The 20,093-nt window shown below is 37.5% G+C and overlaps 1 protein-coding gene across 2 annotated transcripts in view; it reads right to left on the minus strand.

Annotated features, from left to right (window-relative positions):
- myo5b (myosin VB) overlaps positions 1 to 20,093 on the minus strand; it is a 537,981-nt gene that overhangs the window by 197,100 nt on the left and 320,788 nt on the right. For both annotated transcript variants that reach the window (XM_039750391.1, XM_039750392.1), the window contains exons 7-8: positions 15,374 to 15,455; positions 6,087 to 6,194 (exon numbers count right to left, since the gene is read on the minus strand). In XM_039750391.1, the coding sequence (XP_039606325.1) occupies positions 6,087 to 6,194; positions 15,374 to 15,455 (190 nt within the window). The remainder of the gene's footprint in view (positions 1 to 6,086; positions 6,195 to 15,373; positions 15,456 to 20,093) is intronic.

Raw genomic sequence — 20,093 nt, forward strand, 5'->3', positions numbered from 1 at the left:
AATTGTTCATCTCTTGCCTAATACTATCCCTACGGTGAAAAATGGTGATGCCACCATCATGCACTAGGGATGTTTCTCCGTGGTAGGGATTGCCACTGATCAAAATTATGGGAAGCTTTAATGAAGCCAAATACAGAGAGGTCCTTGAAGAGAACCTGTGCAGAGTGCCCACAACCTCAGACTGAGACGATGGTTGACTTTTCAGCCTGACAATGTCCTGAAGGAGACAACCAAGACAACACTAGAGTCGGTATGGGACAAGTCTCTTGACTGTTCATGAGTGGCCCAGCGGAAGCTAAGAGGTAAACTCTGTAGAATATCTGCACAGAGACCAGTTTACCGATGCTTCCCATCCAATTTAACAGAGCTTGAGGGTATCTGCTGGTAAGACTGATACAAAACTGCTCAAATTCAGATGTGCAAGGCTTGTAGAGACTTACACAAAAACACACAAAGCTACACTTTCTGTCAAAGGGGCTTCTACAAATCACTGAACTATGAGTCTAAATGCTTATATGAATGAGAGATTTCAGTTTTTGAATTTTAATACATTTGCAAGCCTTTCTCAACCTGTCTGAGGCCAGCACAATGTAAGCCTTGTTGGATGATGGACTTTTTGGAGATGGTTTGAACGAGCCAGTCCTCCTTGAAAGCTACATCTGCAGGAGCAGCCAACTGATCCAGCTCCTCGAGCTCAGGGTCGCTGTGTGTATACTAGAGAGTTATCATACCTGGCCTATATGTCCTTTATGGAGATGGTGTGCACCCTTCAAGCGTCACAGACCAGACATGTAGAGACAGGTGGGTCACAATCAAACATAGATTGATGCAAGGCAAAGGGTGTACACTGTCTCGGGGCATCAACCCCAGAAATGGAATTTCCAGGATATTGTGAAACTGGCTGGTAACCCTGCAAATTTGGAGTCACTAGGTAGGCATGAGGAACCCCAACAAGCCACCTCAAAACCACATCCAAGAAATTGAAAGGCTGTAATAGTGGGGGATTCAATTGTTAGGAGGATACAGAGACAAAGACTCGTACAATATGTTGATTTCTGGGTACACAGGTGTGACACCTCCCTAGAAGTAAGTATGGGCTCTTGGATGGAGCACACGTGGATCCAGTTGTCACTGTCCATGTTAAACCAAATGATATACATAAGGGCAGACTGTGAGCTCTGCAATCCAAAATTAAAGAGTCGGGATTACCTTGCAGCACTAACTGGGACTACTAAGGAGATTCTGAGGATTTGGAAATTCTAGGGGGAGAAGTACTGCTTAGAATGATATCTTATAAATGAGAAATACAATAGTTGTTTTACAAAATTTACACCTCTCTATTTTTACAAATACAGTAGAATGCCAGTTATTCCCCACCCAGATTTACCAAGGATATGCATTATCTGAGGCAAATCTGTCAGTATAATACACTTCTTTCCTTATAATTCATAAAAGCTTTGTCATAAATACCGTAACAAGCCTATAAATACTACACCTTTAACTCTGACTGTACTGAGCAAGCGGCCAAAGAGCTGGTGACTGTGGGAATGTGGCTGTGATTCACTCACTCCTTCCCAACTGCACCCCTCAGCTATTATCAGTGTGTCACCGGCATTGACCGTGTACACATGCTCTACTATTTCACATAGGATTTGTGTGTTTATATGACAATGAGAACTGCACAAACATTCCAATAAGGTTTCCCATATAGATTGTCTAATTGCCTTTGAATCAACACTTTTGTATATTAAATAGCAGGAAGACACTACATCTGCTGACATTTTAATGCTGAGGCAACTGTGGAACATTGTGCCAAAAAATCAAGGAACATTAAATTCATTAAGGTATGAAAAGAGGCTTAAAAGTGACAGTATAACACATAAATTGGCAAGATCTTTTATATCCGTAATTTTTAATCTGAAATGGCTGTGGCCATCCGTTTCAGCTATCCAAAGTAGCAGCGGTCCACATCACCTCATATAATTGGGGTTCTACTGTACTTTGTTAGCATTTAACCTTCACAGGACTTCTTGAACATGATAAACATGATCTTTGAAATTAGAGGAAATAATTAAACTATTTATGTAAACTAAGATACAGACCAATAATAAATGCCAAAAAATAAAATTGAAATATAATTTAAAATATGTCTGTGTTTAGCGAGCCCATATGCCATCACCTAATACTCGTAGGGATCAGTGGCAGTGTTAACCACAGGCTTCCATTCATCACCTTCCTTAATTCAAATTAAAGAATAAGCACTTATCACTGAACAAAATGAGTCTCGAGGTATGTTGCTATTACTCAGCTAACACTGAATTCACTCAGAATGGGAAGGCTTTAAGGCATTACATAGCCATTTCTAGTACAACTCACTTAAATTTCTTTGGTGTCACATTAAGAAGGATTAATTAGGAGTGCTACTCACAGAAATCATCTTTAGAGTAGATTGCCATTATCCAATTATCTTAGGCTGACTTTACTCAAAATGAATATGTTTTTAAGATCTAATGATGATTTTTAGGAAAATTTGTCATTGCATAGCAACTTTAAGTTGATTCGAGTAAAAACAAGTGTGTTTGTGGGCTTTATGTGTCTGTTTCTATTACAATTGACATCATTAGTTTGGTTGTCATAATAACTCAGTTAATTCATGTTTATAAAAGCCAAATGAATTTCATTGGTATAGAATCACCAATCACGTTAGGATGCAGTGCTCCCTAATCAGGCGATTTTCTTTTTACATTTTCTAGTGAGGAAAAAGGATTCCATATGGAGCTGTTTTTAAGGAGTCTTCTAGAATGTTTGAGCAGTTTTGGGTTATTTTTAATGGCAAAGAATACCTTATAAGCATAAGCTGAGCTAACTTGCATTGAATGAACCCCATTTTTGTACAGATATTGCACAGTTTTAGCAATCTTTACCCATTTATGTAACATTAGAGAAAGATAAAGACTGGACATAACAGTATTTTAAGCAACAATAGTTTATGCAGTTATGAAGGTGGCTTTGGGTTCGCTTGTCTTTGACAGTCTGGAACATCTACCACAATTATTTTGCTGTGATTGGATACTTGGCAATATTATCTGCTCTCTCTATATAAAATCCTAAGCCTAAAAGTACAATGATTTTGTGCAACAATTTTACGATTTTATGTCACTTTTTTGTCACACTTTAAATCAGGCTTATTTTAAAACCTACATATATATGTTTGGTATTATTCTTTTCAGAATTTATCAGACTTTAATGTGATTTTGTTAGATTTTCAGATTCTTATTTCGTTTTTAAATTATAAACTAAAAAAGCATCAAGAACTCACGTCCCGCGAGACGAGACTTTGTGCCAAAAGATTTAACCACGCCCGGGGCCAGAAATAAAAGCCAAAGAGTAGATGACAACGACAGCTGCTGTACAGGTTTTTAAATGTTTGAAGTGCCACACAAGATGCAGATCATGCGGCACGGCAGCAGCAAGCCAGCAGCTGATCAAGCAAAGAGGAGGTAAAAAAAAACGTATTTGTTTCCCATTGTATCACCATTTAAGAGGGGGTTTCAGAGGTGCAACTGCGTCTCCTTGGGGTGCGTTCAGGCCCCTCTTTACAGCGCGAGCGGCAGAGATGCAAGAGAAGCGAGCTGGGGGTATGCCCCCTAGTTTAATAATAAAGTGGTTGTGGTTAGTGATCAGGCGACTTGAAGTTTAATTAAGATGTGAAAATAACATTTCTACTTTTTGGGTTTAATTAACTGATAGGAACATATCATACAATGCACAAGTGTGCAATCAACATATTTGAACTTTGTGAACATTCAGTAATTTGGTTTAACAGATCTGTTTTATGTTTGCAGCAGTCACGTTAAATATGCACGAGTAACTCTAATATGTTATATTCACATAATTCCTTCTGGTTAGAAAAACTAATTTAAACTGAGTATAAACAACTCAATACATTTAAATGGAAATTTTACACGTTATTACATTTTATTCAAATCATTTTTGAGTGCCAATTTTGTAAACACAGTTGACACAGTAACCGGATTGAGAAAAAATGACATTTGAGGCAGACCACAGCATTTTTTTAATAGTTATCTTATGTAACTCCATATAATCAAAACAAGGGTGAAGTGAAACATGCTTTACTCTCAAAGAAAAAAAAACAAAACAAAAAGTCAGCTCCAAGAGGAGTGCCCGAGGGTCTAATAAATCTGAAAAGGTTCTTGTATATAATTATTCCACTGCTTTAGTTTCCAGATGAGACACCAGGTAAAACATTTATAGCACAGTCATCACATGATGTGGTAATAATTCTAAGGATTTTTCTTTAGTATACATACGTATCTTTATATTGTTATATTCTGGGGGGAATAGTTTTGTATTACAACAATAAACTTGCTGGGGAGAATTATGAGCTAAAAGGGAACGAAAACAATACTCCTCCAACAATGATTTCTTTATTAAACCAGTCGATCAAAGCTGAATGTGCTTGTAGACAAATAAATCTGAAAATTATTTTATGCCCATCTGAATCTAAGACATAAAATGAAATATTTACTGAATGCAAAATTTCCACCAGAAGATGCAATTGAAGGGTAATCCCAATCAGCCCACACCAATTGGACCACCATCTACATAAGAAATCTGCAACATTACTTTAAATGGGTTGTTTAGTACATTTTAATTAGTGAAATGTCCATTTGATTAAATGCTTTTTTGCAGATTGAGAATCAAACATAGCTAAAAGAACTCTATTTTTCTCTAACTAAATTAGCAATAACAGACATTTTTAAAATGTGTACTGGCGACAAATGCTGATTTCACCAGTTACATTATTGAACAGGCCCTTCATATGAACACATGCAGCCACCATGTGTCCACATTATGTGCAATAAATACAAAATAATGACCTGCCATTACTTTTCTTTATCTTTCTTTAAAACTAATGTCAGCTCTACGAGTGTCTATAGCAGTTATCTTTTCTTCTGAAGGGATAGATATTTTAGGTAAAATGAGTTTTTTAGTTTTCCATCTTGTTTATGCTCCTCTTGGCATATTCCAAACTTTTTACACATCATCTAGTGCATCTGCCTTATATGTAAATGCATTAATTCCTGTACATTTAATTTAGGAGAGTTTACCAAGGAGTTTGAACAGTTTATGAATGGATTTTACTTCTTCTCTAAGTTGTTCTGTATCTCCTTACTGAATTTTAGGGTCACTTATGGCTGATTCTGTCATACTGTAGTTAATATGAATTGGGAAGGTTGGGAATTGAACTGTGGGGTGGCACGGTGATGCAGTGGTAGATCTGCTGCCTCGCAGTAAGGACACCTGGGTTCACTCTCCGGGTCCTCCTTGTGTGGAGTTTGCATGTTCTCCCCGTGTCTGCGTGGGTTTCCTCCGGTTTCATCCCACAGTCCAAAGACATGCAGGTTAGGTGAACTGGGGATCCTAAATTGTACCTAGTGTGTGCTTGGTGTGTGGGTGTGTGCCCTGCGGTGGGCTGGCACTCTGCCTATGGGTTTGTTTCCTGCCTTGTGCCCTGTGTTGGCAGGGATTGGCTCCAGCAGACCCCCGTGACCCTGTAGTTAGGATATAGCGGGTTGGATAATTGGATTAATGGAATTGAACTGCAGAGAAAAAAGGTAGAATACATAGTCAAAAAGGCAGGCAGGTATTATGTGCCAAAACAAGGCAGCGGGTTGGAAATTGTCATCAAAATAACAGAATGGTTGATGTAAACAAGAGTAACAAGAGGCTACCTAACAGCATTTTGCTTCGTCTGATTAAGAATACTAATAATTACACGTAACCACCTTTCACACTCACAGAAGACTGACATCATTTGTGGAGATGGCTAGTAACCTGCCTAGGAATGATCAACAACATGGCTACCACCATAAAAGTGCAAACCAAATGAGAATGAAGTAAAATTTAATTACTTTAATAAAATAAAAATAACAATTTCACAATAACTAAAGAAAAGAAAACATTATCAAAACAAACAAATAGGTCATCGGCCTATTCAATTTTTGGAGCCTGACATATCAGTTTACAGAAAATCAAGATCAATTAGGAATTTCCATTTTTACCTAATAATGTGAATGCTTGTCTTGTCTTCTGAAAGTCTTCAGCGTCATTCACCCCTTTGATAAATATGTTTCCACCTTGAGATGTGTAGAAGAAATCATCTGCACTTGCTGCAGAGATGGGAAAAAAATGAAACTGTAAACATGTACATTTTAAGAATGCAATCATTACATGATTTTGTTTATTTTCAAATAAAAAAAGTGCCATAATGAACAAATTTCATCATCGCTGGGCCCAATAAATAAATAAATAAATGGTGTCTTATTATAACTTTCTCATAAAGTGATCCTTGCCCTAGTCTGTAGTCTCATTTATCTTGTCTAGCAGTTTAACTCCTCAATTTGAATAATGCTTGAAGAATTAAAGAAAATCAAAAATAATGAAAAAAGTCAAAGAAAAAGTCAAATAACCAAAAAAGTCAAATAAGTAATTACAAAAAGAACTGCATTAAAAATCAGTTATAAAATCCATTCATCCGATTACAGAGTACTATTACAATTCAAATTACTGTGCTTTTTGTCCCTATAATCTTACCTATACTGTAGTATTAAATGTATCAGTACATCTGTAATTTTATGTAAGCAAATGTAAAACCAGTAATGGCAGATTACTGGTTTTATTTTATATTGTACAATAAAGATATTTAGCTTGATTTATTTTGCAGAAGTATGACAGACAGACAGACAGACAGACAGACAGATACCCCTAAGACAAATTTAGATTTCTAAAGCACACCTGCAACAAGTGTAGCATGGGCTGCTTCTTCATGCTTTCGTTTTTGAAGCCATCTCTCTGCCCAGTAATGGAAAATTACTTTGACTGTCAATGATGGTAATTTGACAAATCATGAAACAGCAATAACTCCAACAGAGTCAAGTTGCAATCCACCAGCGCTCTGCTCCGGAGGTTGTCGCTTTCCATTATACTTCAAAGATGTTACACGATATGCCTGGCTGCACTATACTGTAGTTAAGATTAGGGTTGTAGGAGGAGTTCTGTCTCAAGTCAAGGAAACCAAGCAACAAAAACCTACAATCCAATTGAATGTCCAGTGAACCTCCTGAATTGCAGAGGTCTGCAAACTCCCAACATGTCCCCCAACATTGGACTTTTGATCATTGGTCCTGTGCACAGTATGTTAGCTACACATGACAGAGGTAGGTAGGTAGGTAGAAAAGGCACTATATGATAGATAGATAGATAGATAGATAGATAGATAGATAGATAGAAAAGGCACCATATAATAGACAGACAGATAGAAAAGGCACTATGACAGACAGACAGACAGACAGACAGATATTTATTTGCCTCCCCAACAATAGAAGTATTATAACACAGTGCCTCCGTAAAAAGCACAGATGGCTAATGTATTTATGATTTGTCTTACATTTTTCACATTCAACAATGAAACCTGAGAAAGCAGATTCTCTCCCCTTTTACCCTTCTCCATTTATCTTTATTCATTTATTAATTCATCTATTTACTTATTTTTACTAGCTTTAAGCTTTACTCTACTGGCTTAGCTCCCTTTCTCAAGGATTGGGGTTGATTGGTTTTCGATCTTATTTTTGTAAAAATTGATTTATTTGTATGAAATGTTATATTTTAAATAATGATCTTTATCTGTACCAAGAAAACCAAATATTATCATTGCACAAAAATAATCTGTACATCTAATTTGCATTTCCAGTAGTGGTTAAGCCAGGCCTATTTCCAAGAACAAATGTTCACATCAAAGCACATTACTGGCTTTATAGTAAACCACAGGAGCTGCCCTTACTTTTCCTCAGTAAAATCAGTCATGAGATGTTAATGCTGTGGGGTCAACATAGTTAACCAATGAGACTTAATATATTTGATTCTCATTTCTGAGATGTGTTATGTGGAATTTGCATGCTCTGCTTCTCATATGAGATTTCTCCAGATATTTAATGTTAAGTTGACTGGTGACTCCAAATTGTCCGTTTGTATGGGCAGATGGGAATAAATGTAGTTTAAAAAAAAAAAAACAAAACTTGAAACCAGCAAGTCAAGGAAACCAAGCAACGAAGCCAAAACAGTAACCCAAACCATAGTATGGAATGCAAAGCAAAATGTTCTAAACCAGGAAATTTTAAGCAGAGAAACATCCACATAAATTTCTTTAGTGATATCAGTAATATCAGATGACCAGGAACGATGTGGTAATGAACTTTATACTGTTGATCTGATTATATTAAAGGTCACAACCTCCAGGATCCCTCAGTGGCAACCAGCCTAGCAATAGTATACAAATAATCAATAAAATGATGGCAACCATGAAAACCTCAATGGCTATGGAAAAGCTGTGAATGCTTAGCAAGTAAATTAAAACAACTTCAAAACAACAAGTGAATGTCAGAAATTGAATTATCAGTCAAAAATCTTTAATGGAAAAAAAACTCTTCGTGGGTGAAAACGTTCGGAATAATATAATACAAATGTATAATGAACCCAAATTATAATACTTTAAATAGACATCAGATCATTTATTGCTCAGCATTAAATATACCGTAAGGTGCACCAGTGGATTTCATTACAACATTTGTAATGATGAAACAACAGAAAGAACATGCAACAATTGTATTTTGTTGTATGTTCGGTGGAATGCTTCTTCATGGGGTTCAGATTTAGATAAAGAATGCAAAAACCATAAAGAGCTTATTTCATGAATAGTGAGGCTCTAAATGAGGTCTCCATGCATTCCCTCTTCCCATATGTTTAAAGAACCACAGCCTGGTGGCCTTAACAAAATTAAAGCATAGGAGTTACACCTACAGTTTGGAAAAAGGGGTTTTGATTGGCAAGAAATGGTTACCATCACATGCTAGGATTTTGTCTGGATAAAATGTGTTTCTACCCTTTGTGGACAGCACGGTGGCACAGAGGGTAGCGCTGCTGCCTCACAGTTAGGAGACCTGGGTTCGCTTCCCGGGTCCTCCCTGCGTGGAGTTTGCATGTTCTCCCCGTGTCTGTCTGGGTTTCTTCTGGGTGCTCCGGTTTCCTCTCACAGTCCAAAGACATGCAGGTTAGGTGCATTGGTGATCCTAAATTGTCCCTAGTGTGTGCTTGATGTGTGTGTGTGTGTGCCCTGCGGTGGGCTGGCGCCCTGCCCGGGGTTTGTTCCTGCTGGGACTGGCTCCAGCAGACCACCGTGACCCTGTATTAGGATATAGCGGGTTGGACAATGACTGACTGACCCTTTGAGGATGTAACTCTGCCTGTAGCATTACTCTACTGACGGTGCCAATCAGCACTATTCTGAAAGCATGAAACTTCTAAGCATATCTCTTGCCTTTATTTAATACTTATATCCACGTTAGTATCTTGGGATATTTCGAAATACCCAGTAAAACATTAACGCCAGAAAATAACAAAATCAAATCTTATCAGTCCTAAATGATGTTGAGTATTTAAAGTGAACTTAGGGTGTTATCTAAAGCAAACAGTTTTATTATACTTGATATTATGACAAGCTCACCTGTAAAAGTAGTCTGTGAGTATCATGACACCAAAACCTTTCTTACAAAGCACTCCGTGCAGCTAGCTAAAAAAATACATCTGCCTGTAATAATTCTCAGCCTTCCTATCCCTGACTTTCCATGCAGGTTAAGTAAAACGAAAAACACTCGTAGTTTGACTTCAGTTACCACTTAAAAATGCTCTCTTAAACAATTTAATTGTGCACGTTTTGCAAGTAAATGTGACACTCTCAATACAATGATGCCATGCTTGTATAAAAGTGGATTCAAATATGAATGGCAAGACAAGTGGAAGGTGGCAAACTTTAAAATAACAATGCTAAGATGTGAAAGTATAAAAAGTAAATTATAAAGATGTTTGTTTTTGTATTTTTGAGGGTCTAACATTTCAAGGTCTGTCCAAAAAGAAACCAAACTTCTTAAATCAGGTGCCAAAGAACCAACATAGCAGATTTGCAATAGTGGTGGTGTGAAGCAGAGACCTTGAGCTTTAAAATAATTACTTGCTCGACTGCGCCATGTCAACTAGTCATTGAGTACAGTCAAGTAAACTTGAGATTTTCAGGCGCTCACAATACTGGAGATGAAGTGTGTGCTTTGATTCCTGAAAATGGTCACCTAGCTGTCCGTGATGTTACTGAAGAAGTAAGTTTGTGTCACACAAGTTTGACTGGAAAAGTGCAGATGCATCGTGTTGCTGCAAAATCTGTGCTGCATTTTTGACAGATGAGCAAAAATCGAACTGCGTCACAGTCAGCCAGGAGTTGTTAGATTTGATCAAATGTTCTTGAAAACCTTCTGAAATATGTCATCGCAGGTGGTTAAAGGTGGGGTGTACGGCCCCTTCAAACTTTTTTTTGTTTTTCTTTCACCATTTTCTTTTGTTCTGAAAGATGAAATGCACCATTAATGGTCACCAGTTTCAAACAATAGAAAATTCCTCACTGGACTTGCGTGATATTCCACAAGATAAGATCCAGGACTGATTCCAGAAATTGAAAACAGTTAGGAGCAGTGTATAAAAAGAAGAGGGGAATACTTTAAAGTCTAATTAAGTTGTAAGCATATTAAGAAGAAAAAAAAAGTTTATTTTGGGACAGATTTCATATATACTCATAATCATTCATATCTTTTTATCAAAAAAATGAGCCATCTAAACCTACTGAAAAGGCTTGACAAAAACAAAATTGGTTTCAGTGTCCACAGAATACAACACTCCAACAAGAACAGATTTATTCAAGCAGTATCATTTTATACAATGTCCTTTTTTAAATAAAGGGTAATAATGAATACATCATAATTCGTCATTAAAGCAGTTGGGAACTCAAGCCTTTGTTGTAAAAAAATGCATTGTGAAATCATTCAGCAGATCTCCTAAAGATTTGTAATTCCTTTTTCCCATTTGGAAGGAATATTTCCTATATATGGATTTTTGATTAGCCCAATGGTTTGTAATTACATCAAGAAGTCACAGCATAAAGGCTTTACCTTCTGGTGATCTACTACTTGGAATATAATTGTGCCTTATACAGTTAGGTCCATAAATATTTGGACAGAGACAACTTTTTTCTAATTTTGGTTCTGTACATTACCACAATGAATTTTAAATGAAACAACTCAGATGTAGTTGAAGTGCAGACTTTCAGTTTTAATTCAGTGGGCTGAACAAAAAGATTGCATAAAAATGTGAGGCAACTAAAGCATTTTTTTAACACAATCCCTTTATTTCAGGGGCTCAAAAGTAATTTGACAAATTAAATAACTGGAAATAAAATGTTCATTTCTAATACTGTACTTGGTTGAAATTCCTTTGCTGGCAATGCCAGCCTGAAGTCTTGAACTCATGGACATCACCAGATGCTGGGTTTCCTCCTTTTTAATGCTCTGCCAGGCCTTTACTGCAGCGGCTTTCATTTGCTGTTTGTTTGTGGGCCTTTCTGTCCGAAGTTTAGTCTTCAACAAGTGAAATTCCTGCTCAATTGGGTTAAGATCAGGTGACTGACTTGGCCATTCAAGAATTTTCCACTTCTTTGCTTTAATAAACTCCTGGTTTGCTTTGGCTGTATGTTTTGGGTCATTGTCCATCTGTATCATGAAACGCCGCCCAATCAATTTGACTGCATTTAGCTGGATTTGAGCAGACAGTATGTCTCTGAACACCTCAGAATTCATTCGGCTGCTTCTGTCCTGTGTCACATCATCAATAAACACTAGTGTCCCAGTGCCACTGGCAGCCATGCACACCCAAGCCATCACACTGTCTGACTCCACCGTGTTTTACAGATGATGTGGTATGCTTTGGATAATGAGCTGTTTCACACCTTCTCCATACTTTTTTCTTGCCATTGTCATTCTGGTAGAGGTTGATCTTGGTTTCATCTGTCCAAAGAATGTTTTTCCAGAACTGTACTGGCTTTTTTAGATGTTCTTTAGCAAAGTCCAATCTAGCCTTTCTATTCCTGAGGCCTGTGAGTGTCTTGCACCGTGCAGTGCACCCTCTGTATTTACTTTCATGCAGTCTTCTCTTTATGGTAGACTTGGATATCGATACGCGACCCCCTGCAGAGTGTTGTTCACTTGTTGGCTGTTGTGAAGGGGTTTCTCTTCACCATGGAAATGATTCTGCAATCATCCACCACTGTTTTCTTCTGTGGATGTCCAGGTCTTTTTGCGTTGCTGAGTTCACCAGTGCTTGCTTTCTTTCTCAGGATGTACCAAACTGTAGATTTTGCCACTCGTAATATTGTAGCAATTTCTCAGATGGGTTTTTTCTGTTTTCGCAGCTTAAGGATGGCTTCTTTCACCTGCATGGAGAGCTCCTTTGACCGCATGTTGTCTGTTCGCAGCGAAATCTTCCACATGCAAGCACCACACCTCAAATCAACTCCAGGCCTTTTATCTGCTTCATTGATAAGACATAACGACTGACTTGAACACACCTGCCCATGAAATAGCCTTTGAGTCAATTGTCCAATTACTTTTGAGACCCTGAAATGAAGGGATTGTGTTAAAGAAATGCTTTAGTTGCCTCACATTTTTATGCAATCGTTTTGTTCAACCCACTGAATTAAAACTGAAAGTCTACACTTCAACTGCATGTGTTGTTTCATTTAAAATTCATTGTGCTAATGTACAGAACCAAAATTAGAAAAAAGTTGTCTGTCCAAATATTTATGGACCTAACTGTACTTCGAATTAATTGGAAGTCTGGTGATGGGGTCAAAAATTCGCCATCGAGATAAGCACATATTCTGATTCTACAATGCTGAGAAAAGTTGATTTTTATGTCTTAAAATTACAACTGTCGTCAGATAATTACTCATGTTTTTTACTCTGGATGACTACAGTAAAAGAAAGCTAGGAATTTCAAAGGTCATTGCTGACCTTGGATGTAGTTCATGGTCAGGACTTAAAAGATGGCCAGGCCAAACCTGACTGAAGAGGAAAAAGGACTGAAGAATAGGAGATTGACTGGCAGGAGCTACAGAGGCGAGATAGAGAGAGTGGGACGGGAGGTGACATAGAAGAGTTTATTACGGCTACTTTAACTGACACCTCTGCTATGAAGGCATTGACCTTATATTAGGAAGGCCCACAGGGGCATTATGGTTTACTGTTTTTCTTTATTTATATTGAATATTGCCATTTTCCCCCACTTTTATTTTTCTGCTCTGCCCTGGGTATGACTTTAATCTATATCCAGCCCTGCATGTAGGCCCTCAATGGAAAACCTGGGGATTGGTGGAAGAATTGGCACTCCAGCCACCATAAAAAAAACCTCACACTGGTTCCATTCCATCTGAACTTGTGTGGTGCTGAGGTGTCACCCATTGCATGGCTGCACTCGGGCCCTAATCTGGGATCCTAAGTTGTTTTGTCATGTGGTGGGAGCGGAAATGCGCTGTATCAATGCCTGCTCCTAACCTCTCCTCTCCTCTCTCGTTATTTTTGTCAGGAACTCCCTCCCAATAGATTTTGCCCCACCCAGTAATACTTGGGTTTAATAATGGCTCAAGAGTGCCCTCTATAACCTACAAGATCCTTACTATAGTAATAAACAAAAAATAAGTGTATGCAATTTTAGACATTTTATTAAAGTCTACACAATAAAGCACATAAAAAGGGAAAATAAGATCACAATAGGACATTACACAATAAAACACACTATAAGGGGAGATTGGCAATTGTACTGGTGTGTGGGGATAAAATTCATTATCAAGAAATAACACGACAAAGGATCAAGCGCTGGTGACCCGCTACTACTATTAACAGACTTGGATTCATTTGGGGTTGCTTCATTAAGTATGAAGTGCTGTCATATTGACCGGAATAAATTTAACACATTTAGGGGTTGTGTTAAAAAATGTAATCACAGAAATTTTTAAATGTTAATTGCTTACAGTAACAACACTTAATCAGAAGCTTTAAATAGAACCCAATAGTGACTAATGATGTACGATGGCAAATGGTGTGAAAAATGTCCATTGTACAATCTCGTTACTCATGTCATCCAGTCATATGCTCAAAATCTTCAAAACACATGCTTTTTTATTTAATCGTCGTTAAATAGTTACATCAAGAGTTATTAGCCAACATCATAAACAGGAAACCTAAAACTTCATCAGGAGGACTTTTTAAATTGAAAACTTGCCTCTCACTCTCATTTGTTGGTCAAAAATCTTGTCTTCAATTGAAAACGGCAATCCAATGAAGCTTTAGTTTCCTGTTTATAATGTATGCTGTTTATTTAACACTATTTCAGCAAAAAATATGGTAGCATGTTTTGAGTATATGACTGGATAACTGACATGTGGATTATGGGACAAAAGTAATGTGAGACTTCTTTTTCTTTTTTCCATGGATGTTTTTCACATTGTCTGCCATTGTACAGCACTGCCACTACTTACTTGTAATATATCATACAAATTCTCTCTCCATTTTGCATCAAAGTATGTAGTTACATTTTGTTCTTGGCCACCACTATAAACTACATGGGGTAAGTAACAGAAAAATATATATCACTTTCAGGTAGTGAATTCCTTTAAATAGGAATTAAAAACCACAACCATAACCTCTGTGCATGACATAGATTATAAACATTAAAATCACAGGGACTACTTTATTAACCATTGCTGCTTTCAAGCAAATAATTGCCTACTGTGGCCACCAGAGGGCACTCCAGCTCCCCAAACACCCAACACAAGCAGGGACGGACACAAGTTGAAAGCAAAAAGAGTCTTTTATTGTGGGAAACACTTTGAATCAAGCGTTTCCCACCACTGCCACAAGTACAATAAGCACAGCAGCACAGAATAACTCTTTTCTCCCTACCTTCTCTTGGTCACTCGTCCACTGCCTCCTCCACTCCTTCAACCGGACTCTGGCTCATCCATCTGAGGCAGGCAACTCCATTTAACTTCCACACAGGAGTACACACAGGTGAGATGGAAACCCCATAAAATAGCTCATCCCCACCCTTTAAACACACAGCACCCCCTGGCAGCATCCATGGAACCCAAAAGGGATAAGTCAAGGAACTCCCTCTCCCATGATGCACTGCTGCAACTGAGAGATGGCTGTCATCTACTGTTTCAGAGGAGATAATGCCCTGTGCATGCTCTCTCCTGAACCTTCCATCTCATGGGCATCCCAGGTGGGTTAGGCTGCTGGCCGTCCGTTACACTATATAAATAGCACATAGTCCTTCTGATAGCTACAACTAGTTTATGAAATTAACTACCAATTGATCAATACGGATCATTTTACCCAAATAAAGCTAAAATACTTACTCAGAGCTAAATCCTTAAACTCTGGCAAACTTGATGAGGCACACAGTTGGTAAAATATATGGTAGTTTCTCTCATCTTCTGCCTGTAACAAAAGGAAATGTTAAATTGTCCGATTACTTAAATACTGTACTCATATAGTGCCTTACAGGGTCATAAAGAATTTCAGTAAGCAATAAAAAAAAATTTTTCACAAAGAAAAAGCAAACATCGCATTCAATACTGTATGAAAAACATAGGACTACATATAATTGGCAGAAAAAAAGGTCATTACCTTAATAATTAAGCAGACAGAATGGAAAAAAAAAGCCAGACCATTTATTAAAGCTGAGAATGTTGATGTCTAAATGCAGTACAGAAGACATGAGCTTTTGGTGTATGGTAGTATGTATTACAAATCATGTGAGAGAGCTTACTGAAAATCACAAATATATGGCTCTTGCATTGTGCGCATTTTCCAAATGTGTTCAATAACTACATGCACGCACATTGTTTCTTTCAGAATTTAAATTTTACAGCACAGTAATAGAACAATATACATTTTGGCTTGATTGATTGGATTATTTGCCCTGTGAGTCTGTACGCTTGTGGGTTGTTTTTTTTTCTTTTTAAACACGTCTCTGCTGTTGTATGCATGCTGATGCAGCCTGGGAATGCTAATGAAACATGGCTCCAGGAGGTGAACACTGCATTTTGATAAACGTTCTTCCACTGAATATAGAAAAACAAGATTAGTTTTCATAAGGCACAGGAAATTTTAAATTTGAAATTCTTCTTGTGTCATTCATTTTTTCTATGGCCTGCCTTTTTATCATTTGACAGCATTCATAATCTAAAATTCATAATCTACAAACTGGCATAGTTGACTAAGTTGGGGGCCAATCAAAACTCTTCGGAGAAATGATGAGGAACTCTAAATGTCTCAAAGTATTTTCTTCTCTTTCAACAGAATACTGGACATTTCAAAAGTAGAACACACCCCAAAATTTAATGACTTTTGTGTTGGGCAGCTCACTTCTGGTCACCGAAAAAGGAGGAACTCACTACAAGAGCCAAGAGCAATATGGCTACAGAGGGTCTTTAACTTTAAAGAATAGAGTAGAAACAAATCATACTTAATGCTGAAGAGGACTGAATTGCACATAAAAGTACTTGGTAATTTTAAAGTAAAGTAGCACTAAGATACTTTTCCTTCAAAGATAGTCATCTATGCCCTCTTGTACTTGTTGAACCTCGTCACACACGTTGCACATAGGAGGCAGCTGACAGGCTTGACTAAATGTCATTACGCCGGATCAAGGGTTGGCAGTACACATTAACACTTCTTTTTATACAGATCCTCAGAAGGAAAACCAACCTAACCCCACTTCCAGTTCCCTCTGCAGGCTCCACTTCCAACCCCACGCATAACGTCACTTCAGGGTGCAGACCAACCAATACGTCTCTTTCCTTCCTCTCCCCTATAAAGCCTTCATGCCGTCTCTATTGCTTTCATTTTAGAGTTGGACTCGGCCTATGAGGACTTTTCAGATTTTTGTAATTTTGGCCTTACGCTCATGATTTTCTCAAGTATACGGGATTGATCCCTAAACCTTCTCTTGCCTCTATTCATGTCTCATTGCAACCTTTGCCATCTTTTTAATAAATGTATTTTCATAACTTAGTGCTGTGAAGCTGCCTTATTTGAAACATTGCTACTTATTTTTTTGTTTTGTTGGTTGGTTTGCAAGGCTGTTGCCGTTTATAAAGACACTGTCGATAGCAGGAGGAGTGCATTCACACATCATGGCATGTAATGTTAAATGCTATTGTGATACTCAGTTCATTACCTGTGTTTGAATAAACAAAAAAACTACCATTGCTTTGTACTGTGCTTGTTTAGTACGATTTTGTAGTTTCGATTCTCTTACATGTCCTTTTGACTACAAGTTTGCTTAATTTTTTCAGCTAAGTCTTCTGATCACTCTGCACTACAGGTTTTACTACCATTTTGTTTCTTGACCTGCCTTTATTTCCTGGCCCTGTATAGTTTCCTCTTTTGCTTAGTTTGGCTGAGCTATAACAAATAGTTAGAGACAATTTACTGAAAGAGTTTGTGTCTCTGCTTACTTCAATATATAAAAGCTCTTTCCTATTACATTCTTCAAAGAGACGTCCCTCATCAATCAAAAGATACAAGAAACTAGCTCATAAGAATGAAATATCTATCTAAGCTATTCAAGTATTAAATCAGAACATATATTAGATTTAGATTAGGAAACAGATATTAGATTTCACACAAGCCAAAAATGAGCTGAATAAATACATCCCCAAGTTAAAGGCACTGAATGATGTCTTCATATTAAACAAGGCATTTCTACATCAACTTAAATTAAACTCCCTCTTATTTCATGACAGGTGTTAATATGTACAGAGCAGCAGCCGTAGCCAATGTTTTCTAGGAAGGTCAAGGGTGATTACCATTTCCAAAAAGATCTACGAAAAATAAGCAAATTGGTGTGATATTATTCCTTTAGTACCTATATATATATATAAACTTCTCAAAAAAATTAAAGGAACACTTTGAAAACACATCAGATCTCAATGGGAAAAAGAAATCCTCCTGGATATCTATACTGATATAGACTGGGTAATGTGTTAGCTGTGGTGCCATAGAAGAAATATTACAGATGAAGCCAGTCAGCCCATTATCTCCTCCATTGCTTTTCAATTTGTGTTTATGAGAGCTCCACTTTGTTTTCAATCCGTATTTCAACTCTTTTTTTTTTTTCCCTCCCACACTATTATACCATAAGATTATTCCTGCTTCTCATTTATTATAAGACCCAATCAAGAGTGAATACGCAATGTCAAACTTGGTGCTACCTGCTGTGCCTTTGCTGGCTAAAGACACAAATTTTATTAATAACACAGAAAATAGCATTACATGTTTATGCAATACAATCAGTTTTCTGTCATTTATTCAGGTGATTGGAAATCACACCAATGCTGAAATTAAAACACTTAACCAACAAAAAGTAACTATGACAAGATTTATTCTGTAACACAGATGTTTTAAAATAATTCGCTTTATGACTTCTGTTGGATAGGAATGACGTCCTAGATTTTCTATGGACAAACTACCGCTATTCTGCAGCAATTGAGCTGAACTAAAATAAAATCAATTACAATTCCTGGTATCCTGCTGATGGACAGAATAATTGTCCCATTTGCTACTTTGGAATGAACTCTTCAACAAGAACAAGGGGCACGGTTTTTTTTTTCCACTTAAGACGTAGAATAAATTAGTCAGTAGGACTTTAGGGTGCTTTAAAACTTTGGTTTTGGAAAAATAAAATAAATAGGATTAACAAATAAGTTGGGCTGAATGGCCTGTTCTTGTTAGAACTGTCCTAATGGTCTTGTTATGATTTGGAGATTCCTTCAAGACAACCTAGGTGTGAGGCCTCAGGGGACAGGCCAGAACCCTACTTGGAGGCTCACCTCACTTTAGCTAGGCCCCTAAAGTAAGGCTAACTGCTGGCTTCACCTGGATCATGTCCATGTCCATTACCAAGAAACCAGTAAAATAACTATAAATGTCCCAAAAGATATAAACAGTAGCCCTAGAAGCGGAGGGATAACCTTATAAACCTGCAGGTTGTATCAAAGGGCAGGTAAAGAATTTATTTTCTAAAAAAATAAAAAATGTAAAGAAAAGCTCAAATTAGAAAAAAGCTGCACAATGCCTAAAAGGCAATCCTAACGAGTTCCAAAATGATATTCAAAATCAGAATCCTTAACATAAAGTATGAAATAATCAGAAATTGGGTAAATCCAAACAGAAATACAATGCTTACAGAACTTTATCAAAACTGAATGATTCCCAACTCCTGAGCCTTCTCAGCCAATTTAAATGCCATGAGAGAGGGCTCAAGAGTCAGGGTGGTACCGACTCCAGGGGGCTCCACCCATAAAGAACAACAAACATAACTACTTTAAAAGTGACAGTACATGATTCAAAACTCACATACGAGTTTAACAAAAATATTATACACATGAAAGATAATACATTAAATACTTCAACAAACACAATAATAAAAAATAAAATATACATAATATTTAACAGATATATAACAGTTCTAATTTATCAGTTCAGTGTTAAAAAACTGACATCAAGAAAAAAAAAAGAGTAGCACTCCATGTAGGCAATACAATGAAAACAAAAATTCCCAAAGATGTTGTATGGCTCACCTCTCATTTGTCACTGTAAAGTAGTGAGTTACTGCATTTTAGATAAAGGTTGGGAGCAAGTGCTGATAGCACATTGCCACACACACCACCCTACGAACCACCTGGATTGGGTCCCCCCAAGTGCAGCGGGTGACACCTCAGCACCACACTGGAACAGTGGAAGGTTTTTTATGGTGGCCGGATGTGCCATTCCTGGCCCCAGCAAAGTGATATGCTAAAAACATTCATGCAGTGCTTGAAGTGGGCCAGTACTCACTTCTGTGACTTGTTGTTTAAAGTACAGGGAGTATTTCCATGTTAGACGCCACCCAGTACATGCCGGCAATTCTCACATCCCCTTGATACAATAATTCTCTTTTAGGAGGAGGATATCTCCTAGAAATTTTGTCTGAGTTTTCAAGCATAGTATCTGTCTGTCTGGAAATGTTTTAGCTGAAGAAGCCAAAACACATGAAATTCAGCCTCTTCTTCCTTTCCACTTCTACCACTG

The sequence above is a fragment of the Polypterus senegalus genome, chromosome 4 (genome assembly GCF_016835505.1).
Source record: "Polypterus senegalus isolate Bchr_013 chromosome 4, ASM1683550v1, whole genome shotgun sequence".
Lineage (NCBI taxonomy): Eukaryota > Metazoa > Chordata > Cladistia > Polypteriformes > Polypteridae > Polypterus > Polypterus senegalus.